The sequence below is a fragment of the Gopherus evgoodei genome, chromosome 8, assembly GCF_007399415.2.
Source record: "Gopherus evgoodei ecotype Sinaloan lineage chromosome 8, rGopEvg1_v1.p, whole genome shotgun sequence".
Classification (NCBI taxonomy): domain Eukaryota; kingdom Metazoa; phylum Chordata; order Testudines; family Testudinidae; genus Gopherus; species Gopherus evgoodei.
This window is the reverse complement of record NC_044329.1, coordinates 7,121,433-7,147,018: the sequence shown is the minus strand read 5'-3', so window position 1 is coordinate 7,147,018 and position 25,586 is coordinate 7,121,433. Positions and strand designations below refer to the sequence as shown.

Below are 25,586 nucleotides of genomic sequence, written 5' to 3'. Positions count from 1 at the left end.
GATCTCCTCGAGCCCGGGGGTCTCTGGGTTTCCTGGAGCCGCTCGACCTTTCCCCACCCACCACCTCAGACGTATCCACCTCATGGGTCTTCTTTTTTCTCCTTCTCTCTGGCGAGCAATCTGGACCGTTTGAATTCGCCCCACTGCCTGCCCCTTTGATTCCTGCACTTTGAAATGCAAACCTGCCTTTCAATGCAAATGCTTCGAGAGGTTGGCCCAATAAAAGCCTTTCGTCAGGGAGGTGCCTTTGCGAAGTGGGGGAAAGCTGCCCAAGAAGTTCAGGTGAACAGCTTATCAGGAAGGAGTGGGAGCCGAGTTACAGGGAGCTCAGGCCAAGCCTGCAGAGCAGCAGAGGCACATTATGCGCGCAGGGCCATCCGGGGATGATGTATGTGGGCTATCTTTTGGATAAGGACACTAACATGTACCCTAACCCGGTCAGGCACACCAGCCTGAACCTCAACCCCCAGAACTACGTGCCTGCGCCCCCTCAATATTCGGATTTTGCCAGCTACCATCACGTGCCAGGGATTAACAGTGACCCACACCATGGGCAGCCTGCGGGCGCCTGGGGCTCGCCATACACACCCACCAAGGACGACTGGCATTCGTACGGGCCTGGAGCCGCTTCTTCCGTCGCTAACCCGGGGCAGCTTGGATTCAGCCCCACTGATTTTAATCCAATTCAGCCTCCAGGCTCTGGACTCCTACCTCCACCCATCAACAGCTCAGTGGCCCAGCTCTCCCCCAATGCGCAAAGGCGCACCCCCTATGAGTGGATGAGGCGCAGCGTTCCAACCAGCAGCAGCAGTGGTAAGGAAACTCCCCCACTTTCTTACCCCCCCCCCGCCTCTCGGGGGTGTCTTTGCTTAGGTCGGAGCTGGGGCGCAACCCTGCACCCCAACAATGCCAGGAAGGGAGGGCAGCATTCGGCGTGGGGGAAACTGAGTTTTCAAATGCGCATTACCCTACCAAGCTCCATGACACCTGAGCGTGCCAGGGTATTTCGGAGAGCGCAGGGGTTGTAAATTACGTTTATATGTATTTGCACAGGGTTCATATCGGTGGTTTTGTCCGTTTGAACTTCGGGGGATAATTAAAATCTCGCTTGTAACGCCTCAGCTTCCCGGGGGTCCTTTAAGCAGCGTTTCCCCAGAGCTGGCCCATATGGGGCCTGAACCAACGTGCATTTCCCTCTGCCCAGTAAAGCTGCATAAAACCGCTTTGTTCTTGCTCTGTGCTAGTGACAGTCCCAGCAGGTCAATATCGCCATCCCCGGTGTGGCAGCTAAGGGGAAACCTATTGAAGCTATTGCAAAGACACCTGGTCAGCCCCCGGTCCTGTCTGGGGCCCGCCTGGACTGGAAGCCAAAGGGTTTTAGCTCCAAATTCAGGTGACACTATTCTCTTAAACACCCAGGACCTGATCCACAGCCCAGTGGTCCTCGGAGACGGGCCAATTCAGGGCCCAATTTTCCAGGGCCTGGGTGTTTTACCCATTTATCAAGCTGGCAATGAAATGCTGGTGCTAGGCTGGTTTTTCCCAGCCTGGAAAGCTCTTCTCCGAGGGCCCCAGTCCTCTCGGGTACGGGGCGTCCAGGGGATGCAGCCATGCAGGATCAGATCCAGACAGCCCACTCCCCCTCCTTCCCTCTGTTATCGGGAGCTTGGGATTATCGACGAGCGAGCTTCGATCCCAGGCGGCCCAGTGGCTTCTAGTTTTGCCATTTCGGGTGTAGTTAAGAAATGCCAAGCGCTCATCCCTGGGAGCAACAGGCTTCTAGGCACAGTCTGGGTGCCCCTCCCGAGGCCCAGGCTCCCTGTCTCCCTGGAACAGGGCAGGGGCTGGAGACCTGGGAGCTCACATCCCCAAGAGACGTGGCGGAGGGAAGAGGGTTTCTGATGGTTCAGACCCTTTCGGGGGGAGATCCAGGACAGAGCCCGCGGCAAGTCACTGGGGGTGTCCTGCTCTGCGCTCCCCTCACCTCCTCCTGCTGCTCTGTGTGTGGGAGACGTTGTGTGGGCGAGGGGAGAGCTGGAGGGGTTTGTGAGAGAGGGGGGGTGCATAGGGGAGTTGGGGTGTGGGAGGTGCAAGGGTGGGGATTGTGTGTGAGACAGCGGTGTGTGTAGGGGTTGTGGGCTTTTGTGTGAGAGGAGGTTTGTGTGAGGTGTGCAGGGTTGGGGGGGGTCGGGGGTCGTGTGTCGGGGGCGGGTTGCGTGTGTGTGTGTGTCCAGCTCTCCCGGCCCGTTGCCTCCCAGCGCAGTCTGGCACTGCGCCCCAGGCCCCGCGGCTCCTGGTTCCAGGCGGCACCTCGCTGCCTCTCCCGCAGGCCCCGGGCCGCAGCTGAACTCCTGACCGCGCTGGAGGCTGGGGGTTGGCGCGGGGAGGTGGAAGTCTCTCCCCAGGCAAACCCAAATGAACACGCTCCGCGGCCGCCCGGCTGCCCAGTTCAAAGGCAGCGCGGCTGTTTAAGGCAGGGGGGCTGGAAGCGGGGGCAGCCCACATTTACAAGCGCTGCGCTTTGTCATGCAGATCCGGAGTGACTCCGAGTTGCAGGAAGGCGCGGGGCGCCCAGCAGCCCCATTGTCCTCGGCCTTTGTCACCCCTGCTCTGGGGCTGGCGGGGCGCTTTGATGTTCCGAGCCGAAGGGTCGGTGCGGGGCAAGTTCTCTCCCCAGAGACATCTCCCCGCTCCCGCTGCCGGGGCGGCCAATGGGAAATCCAGGCTGGAAAGGGGCAGGGTGTGAGTGGCCCCGCATCTCCAGCCGCTTTATCTTTCTCCGCTCTGCCTTTGGGTCAAATCCTGCTCCCCAGATCCTCCCTAGATCCCAGAGCCCCATGACAGTTAGGTGGGTGGCTTCAGTGGACATGGGGAGAGCCAGATTTGACCTGGAAGGCCACCAGCTACGTTGCACTGCCCCTCAGATGGGGGTTATCATCATCAGGTGTGAGGACCCCAAAGCCCCAAGGATGCGATAGTATCAAACTCAAAGGAGACTCCTATTAAAAATATGTATCTGAGGAGCAGATCCTACTGGCATTGGCTTCACAGGAATCTGCCCAGAGTGAGCTATGGACCAAATTTGGGAAATTTCCCCATGTAGACCAGTCCATCACTTAAATTGCCCTTAGAAGGGGTCCAGTTTTGTCTTCCTTACTTCTTCTTTCCTTTGGGTGGTGTTGAGCAGCATCTACTATTTCCCCAGAAGTTGATCAAGCCATATGGCTACATCAGGGTATGTTCGATGGTCTGTCCTGGGGAGTCACACTCACGCACTGGGGAATCCTTGGTTTTCCATTTGTGCATTAGATGTCTGCATCTACCATGGTTGGTTTGGATCTGGTTCAGAGTTGACTAAGATGACAGTGGAAGGTCGAATCCAGGAACCTTACTAGACTGAGTATTGCCTTATTTGCTCCACGAGTGGTAGTATAGCTGGGACGCATTGTGGACTTTCAAATTCTCCTGGGGCTTGTAGCTCAGTAAGGTACTACTCAACATTAGCAATAGGGGAAGCTCTGTATTTGTATCCACATCTGATCCACGTCTGCAGATAGCTGCATCTGGATATAAAGCGAGAATCTGTGGATTTGCAGGGCTGTACAGATCTGGGCCAGAACAGACAGCTTGCAGCTTGATCCTGCTCTACAGAAATCAGCAGGAATCTTGCCCTTTATTGCAGTGGGAGAAAGATCAATCTGTGTATAAATTCTACATTTCTGAGTACAGATTTTTAGGATGCTCCGCCCTCCCCCCCACACACTAGTACTGGGTCTCGGTAATATTAAAAATCTTCATTTACACACTAATAATATAATCTGCACCAATATGGCCATATCTGGGAGCACATAGACATGTCACTGGATTGATTCCTCTGCTAGTCATTTTAAAATGATCTTCACTGAATGTTTTGATAGGGCCCAATGGGTAATACAGAAGCTGAGACAGCAGTAAATGCCAGAGAAATTAAAAATTAATTTAAAAATCAACAAAAAAATTAGAGGACTTTGAAAAATTTGGGTTTAGACAGAAATGGTATTTCCTCCTGAAATAGTGGAAGTTAGTGTCACATTAGCATGGCATGGCCCCTGGCTTTGAATACGACACAGTACGGTGTAAATACCTTAGCAAGGGAAGATTCTGATTCAGAAGTTGCTGCGGGTAATTGGTGCACCAGCTTTATTTTCCAAAGTGCCCAGCACTCAACTGCAATCATCCATTTCTATGAGAGCTGCAGGGGATCACATTTGAAAATCAGGCCAATAATGTCCAGTCGGGCCACTGATCAGCACCCACAAATTCCCACTAACTTCCATCCAATTGTTCCGGATTAAAATTCAGGTACCAAACTCTTCATGGTCAAGAGACTTTTGGAGGTGTCCTTTTGAAAAGGGATCTTTTTTACAAATCATATGAATCTGAGTGCTTTTACCAGCCCCTCAGCTTGGAAATATATCCCTGCTAGAATGTGATCCATCAGTACTGAAGATCTTTTTCATTCATCTATCCAGATGCCATGGGGGTGGGGGTGGTATAAGAACTTAAATAAAATAGAAGCCAAAATGAGACATGCTCCGTGTCTCACTTTGGCTGTGATCTAAATATTGCACTTCCTGTTTTATGCAGCTTTTCAAAGTTTTGACACAACAACCCCCTCCGACTCGTTTGAGTGGTCTGACTAGATAGAGTAATGATCTAGAGGATAGAGAGAGAGCTCTGCGCTGCCATGCAGGAGACCTGAGGGATGACAATGGTGGGTTCTCTTCTGCCACCCAGGTCCAGTTGCTGAGCTGTGTTGTCATCTCTTGCTGCTGTCTTCACACCAAAATTGTACTGCTTTAACTGTAGCTCCAGTGTAATCACACTCCAGTGTAATTATTTCAGGAAAAAGTCACACTCCTAACTGAAATAGTTATGTTGCTACAAAAACTATATGTAGACCAGGTCAGATGCCCTCTCCCCCTTACAGCAGGATGGGTGCAGGTGTCAGTGAGTTGAATGAAGCTGTGGCCCAGGATAGGCATGGTGACTTTTTCTCCTGAGTGACTGGGTTGGTAGAGGAAGGTCTCAACTCCGGGCAAGGTGGCAGGGTGTGGTGTTCTCGTACGAGACCCTCTCTGCTCTGTGTGGACACTAAAATCTGATGGCATTTCTCAGGGGGAATGGCATTTGCTCAGATATCTTTGGCCGAAAAGGCCCCACCCCCTCAGCGCTGTTGTACTGTGCCAGAGTTGCTTGTGCATTTCTGCCCCAGAGGTGGTTGCATTTCATGGGGCGCCTCTAAGTACATCGTTTGAGAAACTCTTTGAGATTAAAGGCACTGCAGCAACAATAATTGGTTACACAATAGGACTCCTAATTGAATTAATTGTATGTATAGTATTAATTGACTGGAGCAGAGCTCATGTGAATTCTTTGTAGTATTCCGTGCCCAGTTTTGCAGCTTGTTGCCTTCCCCCTGGGCTCTGCATAGGCACATTCAGCAAATAGCAGAATAGAGGCCTTGGAGAGGACAGGTGATGAGTGAATCATGATATTACTATCTGGGTGGATGACTCCAGAGCCCCAGTTACTAGGGCATTGATTTATTCCTGTTCTGATTAGTGCTCCCTGAGATCCTGGAATCACCAAAACTCCATTATCCATTATCCTCCATTATCAAAAGAGAAGCCGGCTGCACGTGGCCATTTTGGGCTCTCGGGTCAGCCCTTGGAGGAGAAACTTGGGAGGGGCAAATGTTTGAAACAATTGATAAAGGGAGAAAGAAACCAACAAACATCTTCTCTGGGTGAACCTTGTTCAATAACTTTACACCCAGGAGTGGAATTAAGATAAAATGGGGCTTGAAAGCACCTCTGATTGAGTTAAATGACAATTGGATTGATTGAATTGTGAAAAATATCATGAGTTGCTCAGTTCATATCTCTTAGATTAAATACACACCAAAGGCCAAATAAAGTAGCCATTGTCTCCTTCAATGCATATTAGGAAACACCCCACCCCAGCCCCCAGCCCATGTTTAAAATCAGGAGGGTGTAAAAGAAGCTCTGTGTCTGCCCACTGCATCCTTAGCTTCTAATGACAAGCCCACTCTTGCAGTCCTTACTAGGGAAGTCAGTCCTACAGGCCTCACACAAGATAAATTCCCAGCAAAGTCAACGGGCATTTCCCCCGGGAAAGAGCTGCCGAATCAGACAATATCCACTAGTACCAGTTCATTTTGTTCAAAAATTGGGTTAGAATTCCTGTCCCTCTCCTCCATGCACAAGCACTCCACATACGAGATTTTTTACCTGAGTAAGGATAGCAGGATTCTTAGAAAGAATCTGCAGTTTCATCCCGCAGGGAGATCTTGGGTGAAATCCCCACCAGAATCAATATCAAAACTCCCACAGACTTCAATCGGTTAGCACTGCACCCATTAGATATTGTTTATATAGCCCAGCTTTCAGAGGGATTTGTGTATGCAGAGCGTTTGTAGAATCAGGTCCTTCATATCTAATGGAAATAAAATATTAAGGGATTTTCTGGGACATTCTTTTTTAAAAAAGGCAAATGCTTCAGAAACTTTCCTTATTAAGACAAAGAGTAATCAACCGAGAGGCAGGTTTGGCACAGATAAGGGAGAAATGCTTAAATGAACTGTTTTATTGCAATCAATAAACTGGACATTAATCAGCCTGGGATTGATTAACTACCCACCTTGCTGCAAAAGAAATAGGAAATTGATACCACAACGTTTTTGCTGTAAATATCAATAGTTTCATTATGAGTGCTATAAATCATAATACTTCAGAAGGTTATAAATTACACCTTCCTCTCTGTCACTCCTTGAATAAACAGCTATGAGTATAGCCCGAACACTGCTGAGAAAGTTTTTCCTAGGTAATAAGATACTGGGATAACATCAAACTTCATGTGGGAGTAAGGGGTGTAAATCCAATGGAGAGATTCAAAGCCCAGGGAACCAATGGAAAGTCTCTAGTTGAGTCATTCGATGAGTTTTGGACAGGCCTTACATAAGGGAACATTCTATATAGTTATTGCTAAATATTTACATGTTCTCCTCCAATTGAACTATCAAACTATTTGGGGGGAGGTTCTAGCTGTCTGTACAGTGCAAGAGAACTGAGAGACTTCAGGGAAAGGGTTGTTGGGAAATTGTTGTATTTAGTTAAGAAACCAAGTATTCAAAAGACTTGAACAGATCATTCCTAACAAATTATTTGTCGAACAACACCTCTTTTTTCTGTTCATAAAATGTTCACAAGCAGAGCGTGACAGTCTTGTGCTTGCTTATGGTTCAGTTATTTGCAAACCTCCTTGTGAATTTCACCTCACTCTAGAAATAGCTTAGGAAGGGCTTGCTGAAAATGTTTCAGAGCTGAACTTCGAAATTCACCTGGCACTGGTTAGTTACATAAAGTGCCTGGCATGGATTCTGTTCTAGGATTTGTGTAACTCGTGAACATGGTGTGATTGTGAAATGTTGCAGCTGATTGTACAATTAAAGCTTCACTTTTTGGTGCACACATGAGTGTAAAAAAATGTGCTTTTTGCAAACGTTCATGTTAGTGAAATTTGAGCGCTTGAATGCTGGTGGAAAGCAAATGTTAAACTTGCTGCCAGTGCAGTCAAATCAAATCATATCAAAATGTATCTAGAATTCAAACAAGTATTCTCAGAACTTTCCCCTATTTGCTATTTGCTCAGCTCTGGTATTAACCCCAAAATCTTGAGGGGAAAAAATCCTAATTACTGAGCTGTGGTGGAAAGTTTTGCTCTGGAAATGCTGCTGCAGAGCATGTCTCAGGGATGGTGCTTTTGCAGCTATTCCTAATGTCTTCTTGAATAGGAGAATTTTCTCATCTGAGGAGGTCAGTATATTTCACTCAGCCTGCTAAATTGTGTGTGTGTGTGTGGAGGGCCTTTTCAGTAAATGATGCACCATCGTTAAAGTCCTTAACACAATTAACCCTCCCTCCACACACACTATGTACCCACACGCATGCACGTACACACCCAAACCACCCCCCTGCCACCCTTAAATTATTAACTCAGGGATTTGTTGAGCAGCTAGTCGTCTGTCCAAGGTACAGACTTTTCAAACTTTCTTAGAATTGACTTTCCTTGAACAAAAAAGGGCTTCCCTTGAACATTAAAGATACCTACGTGACAGGCCAGGCCAGATAATACCCTGAGATTAGTGAAGGGACACTTAAAACCTCTGGCCAATGGAGGAGGCTTCTTATGGGGGAACCTTCAAGGATGCCCACCTTCCTGCTCTGTCAACACTGTGCTTTCATGGTGATAAGGGAGCCCGATTCTGCTCTCACACCAGATTTACACTGGGGTCACTCCGTGAACGTCAATGGAGTTGCTCCTGATTTATAAGCACGAGGAGAATCAGGCCCTCTGTGGACAGTTTGACTGTGGCGCAGAGCCTGGGAGCTGAAAAGAAGTTGAGAAAAGAGCAGAAAATGTAGTAAAGATGAGCTAGTATCTTCAGGGACTGCCTGCAGCTGCTTCGTGGGCACTGCGCCTTCTGATACAGGGGGCAAAATCCTGAAAGGTGCTGGATTACGGTAGGCTGGGGCTCTGGGCCCATGCTTCATTAGCCAGAGTGTGGCGAACCATGAGAAACTGATACATAATACACCCACCCTCCAGCTAATCTGTTTGTTGCCTCAGCTCTACCTTCCCACATCTGACATTACACAGCAGGTATGGCTGATGAGAGGCTTAGCAGTGTCCTAATGAAAAGCTGGGCGAGCAATCAAAAGCATCTGCCAGGTGCCAAAACCAATGCTGAATTCTGAGGAATTGGAAGGGGAGAGACGAGTCTGCATGAAATACATGGCCTAGGTCTGCTTGCAATGTCCTCCTAACAGTTAATCCACCTACATTTCAGAGAAAGCACCATTTTCAGCGCATTTTTCCATCAAATGGGTAGGGGGGGTGATGGTTAGGGATAAGTGACATCGAAAACTGTAGCTGTTCTTCCATCTCCTAGGCTGGATCCTGATTTTCTTTGTGGATTGTATTAAAAAATGCTGGCTTTGGTCTGCACGTTCTTGATCCTGTGAGATCCTCTAATGTTATGGTGAGAGTCATGAGGGACTGGGTTTTTCTCTGTTTAACTTGTAACTAAGCCTGGCTTTGGGGCCTTTGACAACCGCTTTCTGATAGGCACAAAACTGGGGAAATAATTCACATTCCTGGAAGCATTTTTTCCCCCACTCAGAGAAAAGCCATCAAATCAACTACAGTTCTGTCAATAATAGTTGACTGCAGCCGCTTTTCTGTGAATAGTTAGCACGGGAGATGTAGTGGTTAAGTGCAATTGGTCTGCTAAGATGAGTCACATGGCTTTATTTCTGTTCCCTGACTGATGGATACTGTGCTCTACTCCTGGGAGCATTCGGCACCAAAAAATTCAAAATTCTGCAAATTTTATTTGTCAAAAACTAACACTACATAATCACACCAGTTTCAGTTATTTTGGTAATTTATTTCAAAATACCTGTCAGCAAGTATGTCTGAAACTATAGAGACAACAAAAAAATTCCCTCTAGAGTAGAGCATTAAAGAAATCCCTATGACAACCCTGTTCCTGTTCCTCTGCTCCTTTATGCACCAGAGCCCAGCCAGGGGGCCAGATACCCAAAACCTCTCCCCCTCAGAGCCCAGCCACAGCCCCCTATCCTCACTCCTCCTCAGAGCCCAGGGATCCAGAGGGAGAAACAGCCTGATACCCAGTCCCAGGTCAGGGCAGGCTGGGAACTGCAGCTAGCAGGAACCCTCTAGCTCCCATTCCCTCCCCCGAGAAGTGTCTTCTATGTGCGAGCTGGGCTGTGCTGGGTCTAGCAACCCATAATGGCGGCAGCACAATTCTGTGGGGGAAAGGAAATTCTGCACACACAACATTAATTTCTGCCAAATTCCGTGTTGCCCAGTGGCACAGATTTCCCCCGGGAGTAATACTCATGCATATGAAATGAAAGTTTGTTTGCTATGAAAACTCCCACATGTGATGTTGGAATTTTCCCATTCAGTGGGTGGGAAAGTTCTGCTAGAACAAGTAAAACTCTGTCTGCTGGACACTTGGGACTGGAGGGGCTTTCTTAGTATTCCTACCCCTGCTGTTGGCCACACCTATGACCTGACATCTCCTTCCCCTCAGAAAGATAGATTACACCCCTAGTGTTTCATCCACCATCTATATTTTTGCTACTCCACTTCCTGTGTTGGGAGGCTGAGAAAGGGCTTGTGAAAACCCATCCTGTTGATTCACAGCCAGATCAGTGTCCTTCAACTATCGTGCATTTGGCTGTCTTCCTCCCCTACCCCATAGGAGCTACCATGAGCTCCTGTCTGAAGTTGATGAAATACAAGGAAGACAAAGGAGGGTGGATAGAAATAGGGAAGGTAGGTACTACCGGGGCTTGCAGGTTCTCATATGTAGGCTGTTGTTTCAACCTTTCTTTTCCTTCAGACAAAGTGGGTTTAGTGATGGTGGAATGTGCTAGTTTGACTGCCCTGAGGACTGATGGCTCTTTAGCCAGGGGACACTTAGCTCCATGGGTGACAGCTTCCCTGTGTGACCTCATTAGCAAATTAGATAATGTGCCTAAAGGGTGGGGTGTTATGATTATTGTGTTTCTGTAATGACGCGTAGCCCGGGTCCCATGTCCTCCTGCTCTGTTCCTGGCCTCTCTGGAGACACTATGAATTAGGAGGCAATTACCATTATTTCTAGCTGCAAGGGGAGCCCTTTCGCGGTGAGAACTGAACTGGGACCATCAATCATTTCGCATAAGGTTACTGAGCAGCCTTCATGTAGGAGATCAGGGAAAAAAACCCACAGGTTGCTCCTATTCAAAACTACAAAAGAGACATCAATTAAAGTTGGAGCCAGTGCACGCAGGAGCAGCCAGCACAGGGTTTGGAGTCCATCATGTCTGACATCCAGTCCTGACTCTGCCACTGATTTGTGGTGAAGCTTTAGGAAAGTCCCTTTGCCTCGCTGCCTCAGTTTCCTCATCCATAAAACAGGGAAGATAACAGGTACTTAGCTACTTCACAGAGGTGGTGAGAGGTGTAATTTGTTGACGTTTGTGCCATGATTGTATTTGGACACATATGGATTTTCATCATTAAAAAAATTAAAACAAAAATGGCAGCTAGATGCTATGGAAAGAGATGCATGAGAGAGAGAGAGAAAAGATCCTTATGGGGACAGACAGAAGTTCCACAGACTCTCAGTCTCTTCATAGCCAGTGCAGGGTGAGGGTCAGAGAAGGCAGCATTAGGAAGAGATGGATACAGACACCCCACACATCCAACACAGGGCATTGTCCCCACTGCCCTTCTCAGACAGATGGCCTGGCTCATTGCTACACGTTCTGCCTGTTTAGTTTTGGGTGGTTCTGACTTTTGACTCCTGAGGCTCAGAGACAGACCAGTCTATTATTATGTTATTCATATGATTTAGGGAGACCTACAGTCTTCGTCTGAACTGTGGATGAGTGAAGCCACATGTGCAGAGCTGAGCAGCAGTGCTACACGCTGAGGCATAAATGGCTGGACTCAGGGCTCTGTCCTCCTGACCATGTCCACCAGCTGGCATTTCTCTAGGTCATTCTCCATCATTGGAGTTTCCAGTGTTAATTACTTTGGTTTAATAACTGCCAACCCCAGTCCCCTCACTGTGCTCTCCCCTGTGAGAGGGTCTCCACCAGGGGCTGTCAATGAGCATATAATCCTGACCCTTCAGAACCAGAAACACCAGCATTTACCATGTCAGCTAAAGGAATAACTCCATTAACCAGTAGCAGTAGTAGGCTCTTGTCCTCTACGTGGAGCAGCCACTATATAGGGACACAACGCAACCTGCTCCAATCAGTGTCTCTTTCTATCACTGTGCTCATCAGTCCATAACCATCATAAAATTTTACAGTTCTGCTGTCCTCTCTGCATGCATTTGTGCTGCTCCTGCTGCTGCGGTGGATGCCGAATGCCTGTTATCCAGCTGCCAACACCATGGTTCCCACCTCTTAGCCATTCCCATTTGTTGTATCAGCTGTGCCCTACTCCCCCAAGGCTGGCTGGATCTCCAGTAACCATCTCTTGAAGGAAACGGCCACCTCTTATAAATAAATACAAGTCTCACTCCTCCGCTGCTTTCTGCCTGCTCCTCCAGTGCTGCTTCTGCCTTCACACCCTGGCCCGTCACTCTTTAATGCAGAATATTCCCAAATATTTCCTGGACCTCCTGTTCCTAATATCACCCTAATCTGAACATCCTTATATTTGCCCATTCCTTCGAGTTTAGACCTAACACCTTGGATCATTCTGTTCTTTGCACAATCAATTCAATGCCGAAGTATTCTTTTGGGTGCCTAGTCTCATGGGCTCCTTCCTGAGAACTCTTTCTTGAAGCAGGAAGAGGAGGTCAGTCCTGGGGGAAAAGGCTTGACTACTACTGCCTCTCTGGACATGAGCAAGTGGGATCCTCCATTCGCCTTGATTTCACTGAAGGCCAAACTCTGCTTTCTAGCCCCAACACTGACTTTGGACTTCCTCATTTATTTGCTGGCCTCATGCAGGTTGCTCTAGTCCAGCGTATGGAATAGAGGAAGCAGGCAGAAGTTTTTATTTCCCCTTTCTTCCCCTGCTAGGTGGGAGTGACAAAGTGCGCCTTGTCTGGGGCTGCATGACCCAGCTCCTAAACCCAGCTGCAGCCAATCCCAGTCTGATGGGAGATGGCGAGAGAGGTGCATTCTGATGCGACATGGTATAATGGGACATGCTGTGTGTTGGAGCTGAGGCCGGTGTTCCCTTCCTTGTCTCAGAGCGAGCGCAATCTCAGATAGAGCCCACGAGGCCTTATCTGTGGGAGGGCAGTGCAGCAGGTGGATGCTGAGTGCAGCTCAGAATCTGGACCCAACTTACTGTTCACCCCCCCCCCCCGCCATGTGTGAGTGGGTGTGTGTCTGCAGTGCACACGCTCAGAAGTGAGTCCCTTCTGGTTTGCACAGCACATTAAAGCTGCTCCCTTATCTAATCGTGGCTAAGGTGAGGGCTATTAGAGTTACATATTAACAAATATAATGATACCCTCTCCCCACACAGACATTGGCCCTTTCTTGATCCTGGTGCTGAAATCCTTCCCACTGGCCTCCTGAACAGCTCCCTGCAGGCCTGCCATTATAGTGATAGGACAGAGAAAGAATAAAAACAAGCCGTCCTGACTTGTCTGGAGATTGTCGAGCGGCGGCGATAACGTTTTCAAAAATTCAAGTGGCCAGACTGTCAGGAGAGGCTGGCTTCATTCAAGAATGGGGGGAGTTGGAAAGCAAAGGTGGTGAGTGAGAATGTGATGTCAGGGAGTGGGAGCGAATTCATGATGATCCTCTCAGACACCTGAGGCCAGGTCCCATGGTACACAATGGGGTCTGCATGAGAGCTCCCCAAAAGACAGCCCTCAGTTGGCTCAACCTCCCAGAGTGGGGACCTTGACGCCCCCTCAGACCTTGTTGGAGAGCAGGGGGTGAAGAGAAGAGTGGCTGTAGGCAACACTGCAGGTGGCTCTGTAAGCTTCCTTAGCTGGCACATGCCCACTTTTTAATGGCACAGTGGAAAGTGCTCCTGGAGACCTTGGTTGTGGCTTCTGGGCTGTTCATTAAAGCCCATCCTCCCTGCTGCTGTGGCTCCTGAGGGGACCAGGGGCACTGGAGCACTTACCTTACCTGGGACTTTCCTCTGGAGAACGGGAGCACCGTGCTGTCAGTTTAAACATCAGCATTGGGACCCCGGGGCATTGTGTCTTAATTTAAAATTCTGCATCCGGGGAGGGTGGGGGGCATCCATACTCCACGCATGATCCTTGCAGGCTTGCATCATGCAGGCATGATTCTTACACTTAGCCTGGTATGGCCCGGTGTAGCGGGCTTGTGCAAGATCCCGGGAGCTCTTCACTAAAACCCACGACAGCGAGTCTTGCGCTATGGCCCTACAAACAACTGTGTAGACAGTTGGGCTTGGGCCCTGAGGTGAGTTTGGCAGCAGTGTCTGCACTGCTGTTATGGGCAAAAAGCATTGCAAAGATAGAGTTAAGTTTGCAACTCTGCATTGTATTCAAAGGTAGCTGAATTATTCATTGTGAGTACTGTTTTGGTCTTTTCTTCTGCCTCTAAATCTGCGACAATCCACTTTAGAACTCAGCAGATGTATTTGCATTTGACCATTAGTTGGGCTGAATCACTGGCAGTCTTTGGATTGAATGTGCAACCTTTGCTGCTTTATTTAGATTGTAAGCACCACACGGGAGGACCTGGCTCTTCTGGCTCCTCTGGCTCCTAGGCCCTAACATAATAAACAAAGTTAATAATAATGTTTGTGGTGAGTGATTGGTCACTCAAGTCACATGGTATTGTTTCACCTACCTGATTAGATGACTGAAACATTTGAAACAAAGAGGAGAATTAATTAATGAGACCTGGTGAACAGCAAATAACGGCAAATGACTAATTTCCCGCAGGGACTTTCGGATGAATAATAATTCCTGCTAAAATTCATGGAACATTCAGGATTCACCCACCATCTCATTTCTTGACTTTCAAACATTTATTTTCAGTCTTATTTCCTCTCTTCCCTATGGTTTTCCCCCACCCCATCCACACACAGCCTTGTTCTAATAGTGATATTTTAAATAAATAGCTATGTGGCATGTTCATTTGAAACCAAAATTGATGCCTTAAAGTTTTTTGTTTGGAAATTTCTGTAATTTTTGAGTGGTTAAAAATGAACCCCTTAATGTGAGAAAACTTTTAGGAATTGTTACAGTCGAGGCAAAGAGAGTTAAAGGTCAGATTCCCATGGAGCTTCTATATGTTCTGCATGAGTAGAAGCCCTGGTTTTCACCTCACTGATCATGCTGAGTTTATAACTTCTTCAGGACTCCTTGTGTTTATAAATTCATATAAGCCCGGCAGTGCTTATAAACTTGGAAGGAATCCTTCCATAATTTAACTCTGCAAGGATCCCGGCAGAGCTTGTAAATTACGCCGTGGACCCTGAAGAATGAATGAACAGTATTTATAAATTTCAGGACCAGGGATGCCTGCACAGGTAATGTCAGGATGCACCTACCCAGCTTGTAACTTTAGAGACTGGAGCAATTAGGATTACTTTGTCCACAAACTCTGCCTGCAGGAGTTGTTAGAGACACAGAATTCCTCATAAAAGTTATCGCTGTTGCAGAGAATACATGGAGCAATGGCCCCCAATATGTTCCACTTTCCAGTTGCTTAGCTAATAGCTTTTCAATAATCCAGCAGGCACAGTTTAATACATATCTGTGCACTAGTTCTCTCTGGCATCTAGTGACTGCAACACTTTTAGAATTCTTAGCTCAAAACTTTTATCAGTAGTTTTTGAAGTCCCATCTCAGATACACAGCTGGTGCGATCCACCTCACAAATTGCAAAAAACCTCACCAAAAATCCACTTAGGCAGGAGATTATAGATGCACATTTCAGGTGGAAAGGGCCTATAATCTGTGGAAGTTAGAGGGGAAAATCAGATTTATAATGCAAACTGTCTTACAACAATAAACATGGATTTGCTATGGTGGGTCCATAATATAATAAGGCCCCGCTTCTCAACCTTGTGTTTGTCTTGCTCTATATTTGCCCATGTGTTGCACACACAAACATAAATCTCTCTTTTGCACAATGACACCTACTTACTCTCACACTGAAACACGTTTCTCAAGTGGTCACCAGATTGTTCGGTCTTGCAAGAGGAATTGGGGTAGGGCACTGGGACTAGAGGTGCTGGCTTGAAGTAATAGTAGCAACTGAGTGCGCGGTTTCCATCACATACAGCATTTAGAGTTTTGTTCAGTAGCTTTCAGAATAAAATCACTATAAAAATTATCCAAGTGCCCAATTGAGGTGCTCTCTTCTGAGCAGATGTGACGTGAGCCAGTCTTATTACCTTGCTTCCCTTCTACTGGCAAGGGATGAACATGATGATCAAATTTGGTCTTTTCTGTTATGTGTGATTTAGTGGCTAATGCCCAGTTCTAAGAGATTTAGGTTCTATGCCTGGCGGTGTTGCAGACTCGCTGCGCTCTTACCCACCTTGCCAAGTTGTTGGAAGACTTAATTGGTGCTTGTCATTTGCTCTGAGATCCTCTAATGCAAGGCTGCATAGATGTGCACGTTATTATTTAGATGAAAGGTGCTATATGAAATGCAACTCTTGTTCTGTCCACGTAGGTGCTCATACAAACCCATGCTCCCACATGCCCATATGTGTACCTCTGAACACACACTGACACAGGAGTGAGCAACCATTGCTGTGTGCACAAATACACGCTTAGCCTGTTTGCTGAGGACACGCACTTCAATGACCTCCTCAGCCAGAGGCCTAGAGAGAGGACACAAAAGCCCCGGTGAGCGGTACAGTGATGGAAATCCTGCTTCCACTTGAAAAGGAGAGCGACTGCTTTTGTAGCTGGGGGTCCTCAGGTCACGTCCCAGCAGGATCAGCTGTCTCCCAGCACATGCGCCTATATGCAGGCACATCCTCGGGTTCACACATGCGCTCACACATATGCACATATTGACACACGCTTACACTCATGCATTTGGCTTATTTGCATACTGGAAGCAGGAAGTAAACTGGTCTGGGTTTGGTTACTCATTAGAAAAGCAGCTGCTTTTTGTCTGGATGCTCATATACCACCTGTTGTGGTGGCTGCCGTTTCCCCCTCTTATCGCCAGTGGGCGGATCCCTCGTAAATCACTCTGCAGGATGACCCTGTCCTCAACATCTCTCCTGAGGACTCTTCCTTCTGGGGTTCTGTGCCATGGCGCAGGGTGAGCCCCAGAGCCACAGCCCTCTGATGATGCTCACCCTTGTTTCCTTTCCTCTTTCCATGAAAGAATCTATTTTAAAAAAATCCCTATCTAGTTGAGATGGGGAAGGTATGGAAGAGACATACCCAGCTGGCTGAGGCCTCCTGGAGTGAGGGTACAATCCAGTTGGGTAGGGCTGAAGGGGGGGGGCATCGCGTCTTCCACTCCAGCGATTACTTCTCTGGTGTACTCTGCAGAGACCTCGGGCCCTCCCCTCCCAAGCCCTCCAGGGGAAGCAAAGGAAGCCAGAGAGGCCAAAAGGGGCAACTCGGTGGCTGGAACCTGCTGGGCAAAGTGTTGCAAGTGCACAGGGAGACCCTACTGGGGCTAGGGGCTTAGCTTCATGTGCCCACCCTCAAACACCAGTACAATCAACACCAAGCCTTGGGAAGGTGAGGTGGTGTAATAACACCCGGCCCCACCCTTACCAGGAAGAGCCTTTCCATTGCCGTTTGGTGCCTTCCACCCGAGGATGGGGCCAACAGCAGGCAGTGCCCAGGCTGCTGCTCACAAATTAAAACAGGACAGAATCACACACTCCTATTTTTTTATCCTCAGAAATGGGCTTGCTCATGCTTTAGGGGAAGGTTTTGAGGGAGGGACCAGTTAATATTTTATCTGCCTGGGTTTGCCATCCAGGCATCAGCTGCAAGGCATTCAGATACCACAGTGATGGGCATAAGGTCCCGCTTTCTTCCTTTTTAGTGTGTACCTTCTCCTCTGGGTCCTGCTCCCCTTCTGCTTTCTTCCTTTTGTGGGCTACCCTCCTGAGCGCCAGGAGCTGACTGATCGCCAGAAAAGGCCAAGTGCCCGTCCTGAAGCATTTATGACTTGGAGTCATTTGAAATTCCCAAACTGATGCAAAATGAGCAACTCACAATGGAACCTTTTCAGTCCCTTGCCACTGGCTTTGCATTTTGTTCACTGACTCAGTGGGATCGTCTCTGCGCTCTGCGTGCAAATCTGGCACCTTTTTCACTGCTGCTTCCATTGCTGCTGCTGCTAATTCTCCTGCTTTGGGCCAGGTTAAGTTCCCTTTGGCCAATAGGAATCTGGCCAATTCCTCTTTGGTTGCTGGTATTAATAATAAGAGAAATCAGCCTGTCCCACAGCAGATCCTCTAGGACATTTTCACGTGAGCAATGGATGTTGATCTTTTTAATGGGCATTCAGATGCCAGGGTGTTGGGCATAGTAAATAGACTAGCAGTCAAGCAGGCTGTATGTTTGTATTTCTAGCTCTCCGAAGATGGTGTTGCAGTCTGGGCAAATACCAGGTCCCCAAAGGGTCAGGGGACAGTGAGCTTGGCACAGGGATGTGAGTAGTGCTGTGGAAAGGCTCCCGACTGGCAGCCCGGGAAGGCTGAGCCGTCTTTTGGTGGAATGGGCACAGCACTGGAGCGGCAATTCAAGCTTCTCCTCCACTATCCACCAATGCGGCCCAGTCCTCTCCTGGAGCAACCCCTCCTGGGGTGAGTCAACAGGCCCGTCTCCATGCCAATGAGAATACCATGCTGCCCATGCTTTGTGGTTGCATTGCTACCTGTCCACCAGGCACCATTTATTTCACCTAGGGGAGCTCTGCAACTTTTTGGACACCTAGAATTGTCTGACAGCATAACAGTATGTTCTCATGCCTCCAGCGCAGTGATACTCAGGCTGAGGCTCCCAAGCTGCAAGTGGCTCTTAAATGTGTCTCCTGCAGCTGTTTGCAGCACATGATATTAAAACACCGGGTCATTTAATTATTAACCAGTCTCAGTTATTAACCAATCAGGACACTTTTACTATGTTATACTGAACATTTCCCCTGGCATACTGCTTACGTGTGAATCGATAGTACTCCAGTAAATGGAACAGGGAATTCACACGACTGTGGCTCTGTTGGGTAATGTTGGTGGCTAATTTGGCTCCTGAATCTCTGAGGTGTGAGGATCACTGCTCTAGAGCAAGGCAAAGTTAGTGTCTTGGGCTAGATGTGAACCAGAGAACTTGAAGTGAAAGGCTTTGTAGCCCGTTACCTTGTCCTGCTCTGTAGGAATGGATCTTGGTATCCAGGCCTGGACTTTCCACAGCTGCGGTATTCACAGCATCATACATAGCTCCCCGATTCCTTTTCACTACGCCAGTCTTACCAAGCGTGACCGATGGCCATCACCATAGAGAGATGGAGTTGACAAACCATACAAGAATCTTCCAGTATCAGGAGAAAGGGACATTTTTTTTTATTAAAGAAGGATAAAGACAAACAAAACTAAAGCAAATAAGTCCCCTCTTGAGAGATTCTAGTGAGCATCTCACATCCCTTATCATGCCCTTTTCCCCCTGGCCACGTCCCCTGTCCCAGGACGGGATGCTACAGAGTACTAAATTTTCTCTATGTCACTCACAGATTCCTCCTGTGCAGAGGGAATCTTCAGAAGGGCTGTATCCGCCAGGCTTCCAGCTGCTTTCTGCCATGCAGGGGTGTCAAGGAACCTGAGAACAGGGCCCTCCGTATAAGGATGTCTTGCTGATTAAAGTGATCCAAGAAAAGTATCTGGAAGCTGTTTTGGGGGACTGGTTGTGATGATTTATGTAATCTATTGCAAACACTTTTCTTAGTTTGGAATGGCTTCATGTTTCCTTTCACTGCTACAGTGTTACACTGACACTCCAATAACATATTTAACACACTCACATGCTTTTCCAAATTAAAAAAGAGGGAGGTGACAATATACTATCCTCTGAATGGAAAAGGCTTTCCATGCTTTGGCACCACCAATCACCATGCAGCATGATCTGTCTCGAACATAGTCCTGCCCTCTTTTACTCCAGATTTACACCTGTGTAACTCCACGGATTTTTGTGGGGTGACTCCAGATTTACACCAGTGCAACTGAGCAGATTTTGACCCATTACCTTCTTGAATTTTGGAAATCTCTTAGTTATTGCTGTTTCAAGCTCTGGAGAACCTCTGTAGGTCAAAAATTACATGGCCAAACCCTGTTTTCAGTGACACTGATGTACATCTGGAGCAACTCAATGGAAATTCATTGAGCTGCTCTGCATTTGCACCCACTGTTCCCTGGTACAGCTCCAATCTCTTTGGCAAAAGTTTAGGAAAAGGCAGGCATCTACATCTGTTGTCCTGTGTTTTCCAAGAAGACAAATGGACTGATTCCCAAGCAGGAGGATGTTGACTGTGCAGCTGAAAACACCATCATGGCCCTCCTGCCATTCTGGAACAGAGTTTATTGATTTCTGGATATGAAACAAAATTTCATGGCTGTGCTTGTTGCCTTTCCTCTTGGGTATTTGGTGGTGAAAATCACGACATTCTTACTAGTAAGCTTGATGATGTGGGTATATCCACTTCTTCCTTAAAACGTCTTGAAAGAAAAGACTTATGTCTACTAATCCAGGGATGTAGAAGTGCGATGGCGGGACCATCAAAGGCCTGTGTTGTATCTATTTGCTCTATTTCTGACTCACTGCTTGTCGGTACACAAGGACGCCGTTGTGCATGACTCATTTATCTTCAGGCAGCCTTGTGGTATTGCGGAGCTGAATGTTCGGCTGCAATTAGACTTCTGTTTGGTAGCAATGTGGATTGCTCAGCAGACATCTGTAGTTAATGCTAACAACGCCAACACCCTAGATTTTGGACCCTTAGAATTGTCGGACAAAACCTTTGTGGATCAGCAAAATAGAGGACCGACCCGTGGTCTTTGACGCATACATCCCATTATCCTGTTGTGTGCCTAGAGTTAGGTCTTACTTTGCAAAATCCCACGGGATGTCCCAGACACAGCCCTCTCTCTTACTGTATATTTTTGTTAACCTGTTAACTTTTGGGTTGCGTATTATCCCTAAATATTTGTGCCACACTGAATGAGCTAATGCGGGAGACCTGTGTATCATTTACTTTTATTTTTCCATTTAGTAGAAAATAGTTATACAGAGGGATTAAATTGTGGCTGGGGCTGAAAAGCAATGTGTGGGGTCCAGCTGTGGAGTTTGGGGGTTTGGGGCTCCATCTCTGCTTTGTCTTTTATTATTAATCAATCATCATTTCTAGTACAGTATGTAGGCTCTAGATATTTTATACATCATTCTATTACTGCCTAGCAGCCATCTCTAAAGAAAATCAAGTTTCACATAACATGCTTACTACGTGATGGATCTGAAGAACAGTTCAGTTTCCTTTCCAGTGTTATATGTGAAACGTATCGACACATTCACATCAAATCCGCTGCTTACAAAGAGCCCTATTGAACTCCTGATTGAAACCAATGGGCCCAATGGAGTAACAGAAAAAAATGTTTGTGAACAAATGCAGAGATTCACAGTAAATATCCCCAAAGAACATATTTAACTCACTCAATGAACAAACAAGTAACTTGCCCTACGCTTTGTCTAACTAAACACTGGTCAAAGGTGGGCAGCTAAGCTGCACCTGCAAACTGTGCCCTTGCATCTGCTTCGTGCACAAAATCCACATCTGCAGACATAGCTTAGGTGCTGACCTTTGAAAAAGCGGCACTGCCCTGTTGCAAGGGCAGTGACACGTGTGTTCAGAGCATATTTCACTATTCCTTCGGGGCCATGGTGAGCAATTCAGGGCTTTCTTCCATCCTTAGGTACACTGCTTGCTGGGGTCACTTGCTAGAAGTCCCGGGTAGGTTTCCAGGAACAGAGCTTGAAGCTTTGGTTTCTTTGCCTGCAGCTGCAGGAGCTGCCCTAGTCATTTTGCCAGCCAGAGTGAAAAACATTTTCACCCCCACCTCAGCAGTGGAGGGGGAAAATCAAACAAACCCACACTGGCTGGCCAAGCAATGGGGCAAAACCAGGTGAGCTAATGCAGCAGAGAAAGGGGGAAAGAGTCAAGGGGCACAGGAATATGTTGCCTCTGGAAGCTGGCACCCAGAAACCAACCAAATGCAGGGCCCCATTGTGCAGGGCACTGTACAGACACATAGTGAGAAACAGCCCTGGCCTTGAAGCTCTTATCATCTCTGTGGACAAGACTGACAAAGGGTGGGAGGGGAAACCCAGGCCTGGAGCAGGGAAAGATGACTTGCCCAAGGGTGCACAGCAGGTTAGTGGAAGAGAGAAGAACAGAGTGTGGGTCTCCTGATTCCCAGTCCACTGCCACATCCCCTAGACTCCACTAGGCTTTCCCTCCCCGGCGTCTAGTGTATGCATCTTAAAACGATCAAACCTGACGTTCTTCCAATAGGTTGGGTTTGGAGTTTTATGGCCAAGGGACTCCAGTTTCCTCTGCATTCTCAGGCTTCATTTAAAGCCAGTTCACTCTCCATTTCCTAGCCAGTGTCCATCGTTGCCTTCCAACACCTGATTCTGGCGCGCTGTCTCTCTCTGGTGCCATAACATGTGTGTCGTCTCTTCCTCTGGTGTAATTAGATACAGCACAGCTTCCTCCTCAGTCTACGGTGTCATTTCTCTCTTGGACGCCCCAGCCAGCTCTCTTCTTCCAGCGATGGCTTGCCAGCGGGTAGGAGTCTGTGGGAATCTCTGGTGGAATGACTCGGGCAATTGCTGGGCAGAGTATTTCAGCATCCCTTCTGAAAGGGCTTGATGTCTCCCCTACCCTCTGGTTATCAAGGCATTGCAGTGATACCAAGCGATCCAGGGCATTGCATTGTGGACTACACTGGGGGTAATGCCCTCACACACATCCCTTGCCATCTGGAACTCCCAAGTCCCCACTCCAGTCACTGGACATGGTCCTCTCTGCTGTTTCCATTAGGCAAGACCAGAACAAAAGACAAGTACCGGGTGGTGTATACAGACCACCAGCGCCTGGAGCTGGAGAAGGAGTTCCACTACAGCCGCTACATCACCATCCGGCGGAAAGCAGAGCTGGCAGCCACACTAGGGCTCACCGAACGGCAGGTCAGTGCTGAGCTAGTCACCACTCACTGGGCTGGGCTGGACCCCAAGGCGGGTATTCTCCCTCTTACCCCATCAGCAACAGTCACTGGGAGGGAGATGGGTAACTATCCAACCACTGCCAGTGGCAACAGGCTCCTCCAGCCAGCCCCATCCCTGGCAGCTGAGACGGGGCGAAAGCGGACAGGCAGTGAGACGTGGTGCCTGCGTTGTCCTGTGGTACGTGCTGATGCAGGCAGCCTTGGCTATTAGGCCTAACTGCACCCATTGAAGTCAGCGGTAAAACTCCCGAGTTCACAGTTAGGCCCATGTGGAGAGCTTTTGAACCCCCCACCCCCCCCCCTTAGGGTGATCCCATAAAACAGCAGAGGAAGCTGGGAAAGCTGTAGGGGAAATGAGAAAGCTACGGAGGAGATAGGGAGCAAGGTTAGGAATCAGGTGCTCTGAGGGGGTGGGCGGCTCACGTTTGGGCACAGTGCCAAAGTGGTGAGGTGGCTCATAAAACAAAGACTTCCCTGCCAACCCCCGCACCATGGCTCCTCGTTCCTTCCAACCTAGGGTGACCATACGTCCTGGTTTGGCTGGGACAATCCCTTTGTTAAGCCCTGTCCTGGCCATCCCAACTTTTTCTCAAAAAAGCGGGGTGTGGAGGAACGTTCCGGGTGGAGGCGGGGTGGAGAGTGGCGATGCCAGCCCCACATGGGGTGGCAGGGAGGGGCTCCAGCTAGCCCTGCGTGGTGTCCCATTTTCCCTTTGGGAAATATGGTCACCCTATTCCCTGGTGCCCCCTGTAGCAAAGTCCCTCCATCCTGTGTATGCCAGAGGAACAATAGTGAAGACAGAAAAACTAACCCGGCCCAGGACTGACTCCTTGCACTGACTCCCTCCAACCCTCTCGTCCCCATTACCTCACACGCTCTTTCCCTCCCAAATGCTCACTCCTCCTCTGTCCCTGGCCTTGCTCACTGCCATATTTCATACTGCCTGCTTCTCTCCTGCTGCTCCTTTCCCTATTTCTCTCTCTCCCACCCCTCACCATGCCTGTCCATCTCTCTCATCTTGTCTCCACAGGTGAAAATCTGGTTCCAGAACCGGAGAGCCAAGGAGAGGAAGGTGAACAAGAAGAAGATGCAGCAGCAAACGCAACCCACAAGCACCACCACTCCCACCCCGCCGGCCGTTGGCACCCCTGGTCCCATTGGCGGCATCTGCAGCAGCACCACCAACCTGGTCTCCTCTTCCCCAATGACTATCAAAGAAGAATTCATGCCTTAAGGCCAGCAGATTGCAAGACACAGCTAGATGTGCTGTGCAGCAGAGTGGAACCAGGTGGGGAGCTCTGGAGACTGACAATCCCTTCACAAAGACATGATGCTGTAAGGGCTGAGCCTACGAAGCCACTTCCTTTCTATCTGGAGGATATTTTTGATGGCAGATGACCCTTCTGTGGCAGTGTCATGGACTCAGTTCTATGTATTAAACAATAGGTTAGTTACTGTTACTCTGTGGTAGGAAAGAAACACTGATCTGGCCTCAAATATTTATAATCAAATGCAAGAGGGGGCATCTGGAGGATGGGAGGAGACAATGGGGTCTAGGAAATGTCATTAGCAGGAAGGGAATAGGTTGGGCTCCTGGCTGCAGGTTCAGGAGACTCGTTAGGAATGACTTCCCCTCGGCACATCAGGCAGAATAGGGCTCTTCAAACAAGACTGGACTGAACACTAGATAGATGTACTGCTGAGAACATGTTTCTGAATCAGTCTCCAGCATCCCCCACATCCATACGGGGCAGAAGGAGTGGAAGCTGTTCTGTAGGGGTGAGGAGCACACAGGAGACAGGAGTGAAGGGATTAGCCAGGAGAAGACACTCAGCTGTTGCCTCAAGGGGGAAGAGAAGCGTGGAGGGGACATGGGGACAAGCAAGGAAGGTTCTGTGGAGCAAGTGCGTTATTGTAAGTCTGAGGCATGAAAGTGGGAGGTTGAGTAAGCACTGTTCCAGGAAAGGTGGTTGTTTTAAACTGGGTGAATTTGGGCCTCCTTTAAACAACAGGCTCTTAGTACTGAGCTAGGAGCGGGAACTCCACTAACATACCTTTGTCCTCAGCTGTAGCACCCCCTGTTGTAGTCCCAAGCTCCCTACACACACCTCTGCCAATGCTATTCCAGTCCTGCATGTCTCCTGAACAGCTGACATCTGGGTTCAGGTGCATAGGGATTGAGTTGTAAAGTGGCCAAATGTCCAGAAGGAGCCAGGCTGAGACTGCCCGCCCACCTTTGCCCACATTTATTTTATTGGGCTCCAAGCCAAAGGCTAAAGCTGGGTTCAGAGGTGACAGTTCAGTTCCTAAACCCACTAGGCAACAGAGTCATCCCGCCTTCCAAGGTGCATCAAGAATAATTCTCCATATGGAATGCAAATGGCAAGAAATAACCTGGTTTTGGGGTGAGCCAGAGAGGAAGGGTGACTGCAGGTACTGCCAGAGCTAGCTCATTCTTGTCTTAAGAGGTCTTTAAATGCCGAGAGCTTTCCATCTCTGGTCTGCAGATCTGTCCTTCTGTAGGAGCAGTCTGAACTGTAAGGAGAACACGCTGAGCATAAGAGTATTTGTAGTTGTGTTGGGGTTTAATATCTGGGCAGCATCAAGGCTGGCGGGGAGGAGGGGATTGGAAGTCATATCTGAGAATTGTGTGACCAAGCACATTCAGAATGGGGTTATAACAAAAGTGATGCAAGGCTGGGATTGATCGTCCTGGCCAAGTG

At 48.3% G+C, this 25,586-nt stretch overlaps 1 protein-coding gene across 1 annotated transcript; it reads left to right on the top strand.

Annotated features, from left to right (window-relative positions):
- The first annotated feature begins 386 nt into the window (after positions 1-386).
- Positions 387-24,097, top strand: CDX1 (caudal type homeobox 1). The gene is made up of 4 exons (XM_030571759.1): positions 387-791; positions 2,168-2,198; positions 22,680-22,825; positions 23,894-24,097. The coding sequence occupies exons 1-4, from the start codon at positions 387-389 to the stop codon at positions 24,095-24,097; spliced, it is 786 nt and encodes a 261-aa protein (XP_030427619.1).
- The last annotated feature ends 1,489 nt before the right edge of the window (positions 24,098-25,586 follow it).

What these genes read in the sequence shown, in the direction of transcription:
- CDX1 (XM_030571759.1), top strand. Translation starts at nt 387, where the DNA reads ATGTATGTGGGCTATCTTTTGGATAAGGACACTAACATGTACCCTAAC. An exon ending in ATGAGTGGATGAGGCGCAGC is followed by an intron (nt 792 to 2,167) that starts GTTCCAACCAGC and finishes GGTTTGTGTGAG; the next exon opens with GTGTGCAGGGTTGGGGGGGG. An exon ending in TAGGGCTCACCGAACGGCAG is followed by an intron (nt 22,826 to 23,893) that starts GTCAGTGCTGAG and finishes TTGTCTCCACAG; the next exon opens with GTGAAAATCTGGTTCCAGAA.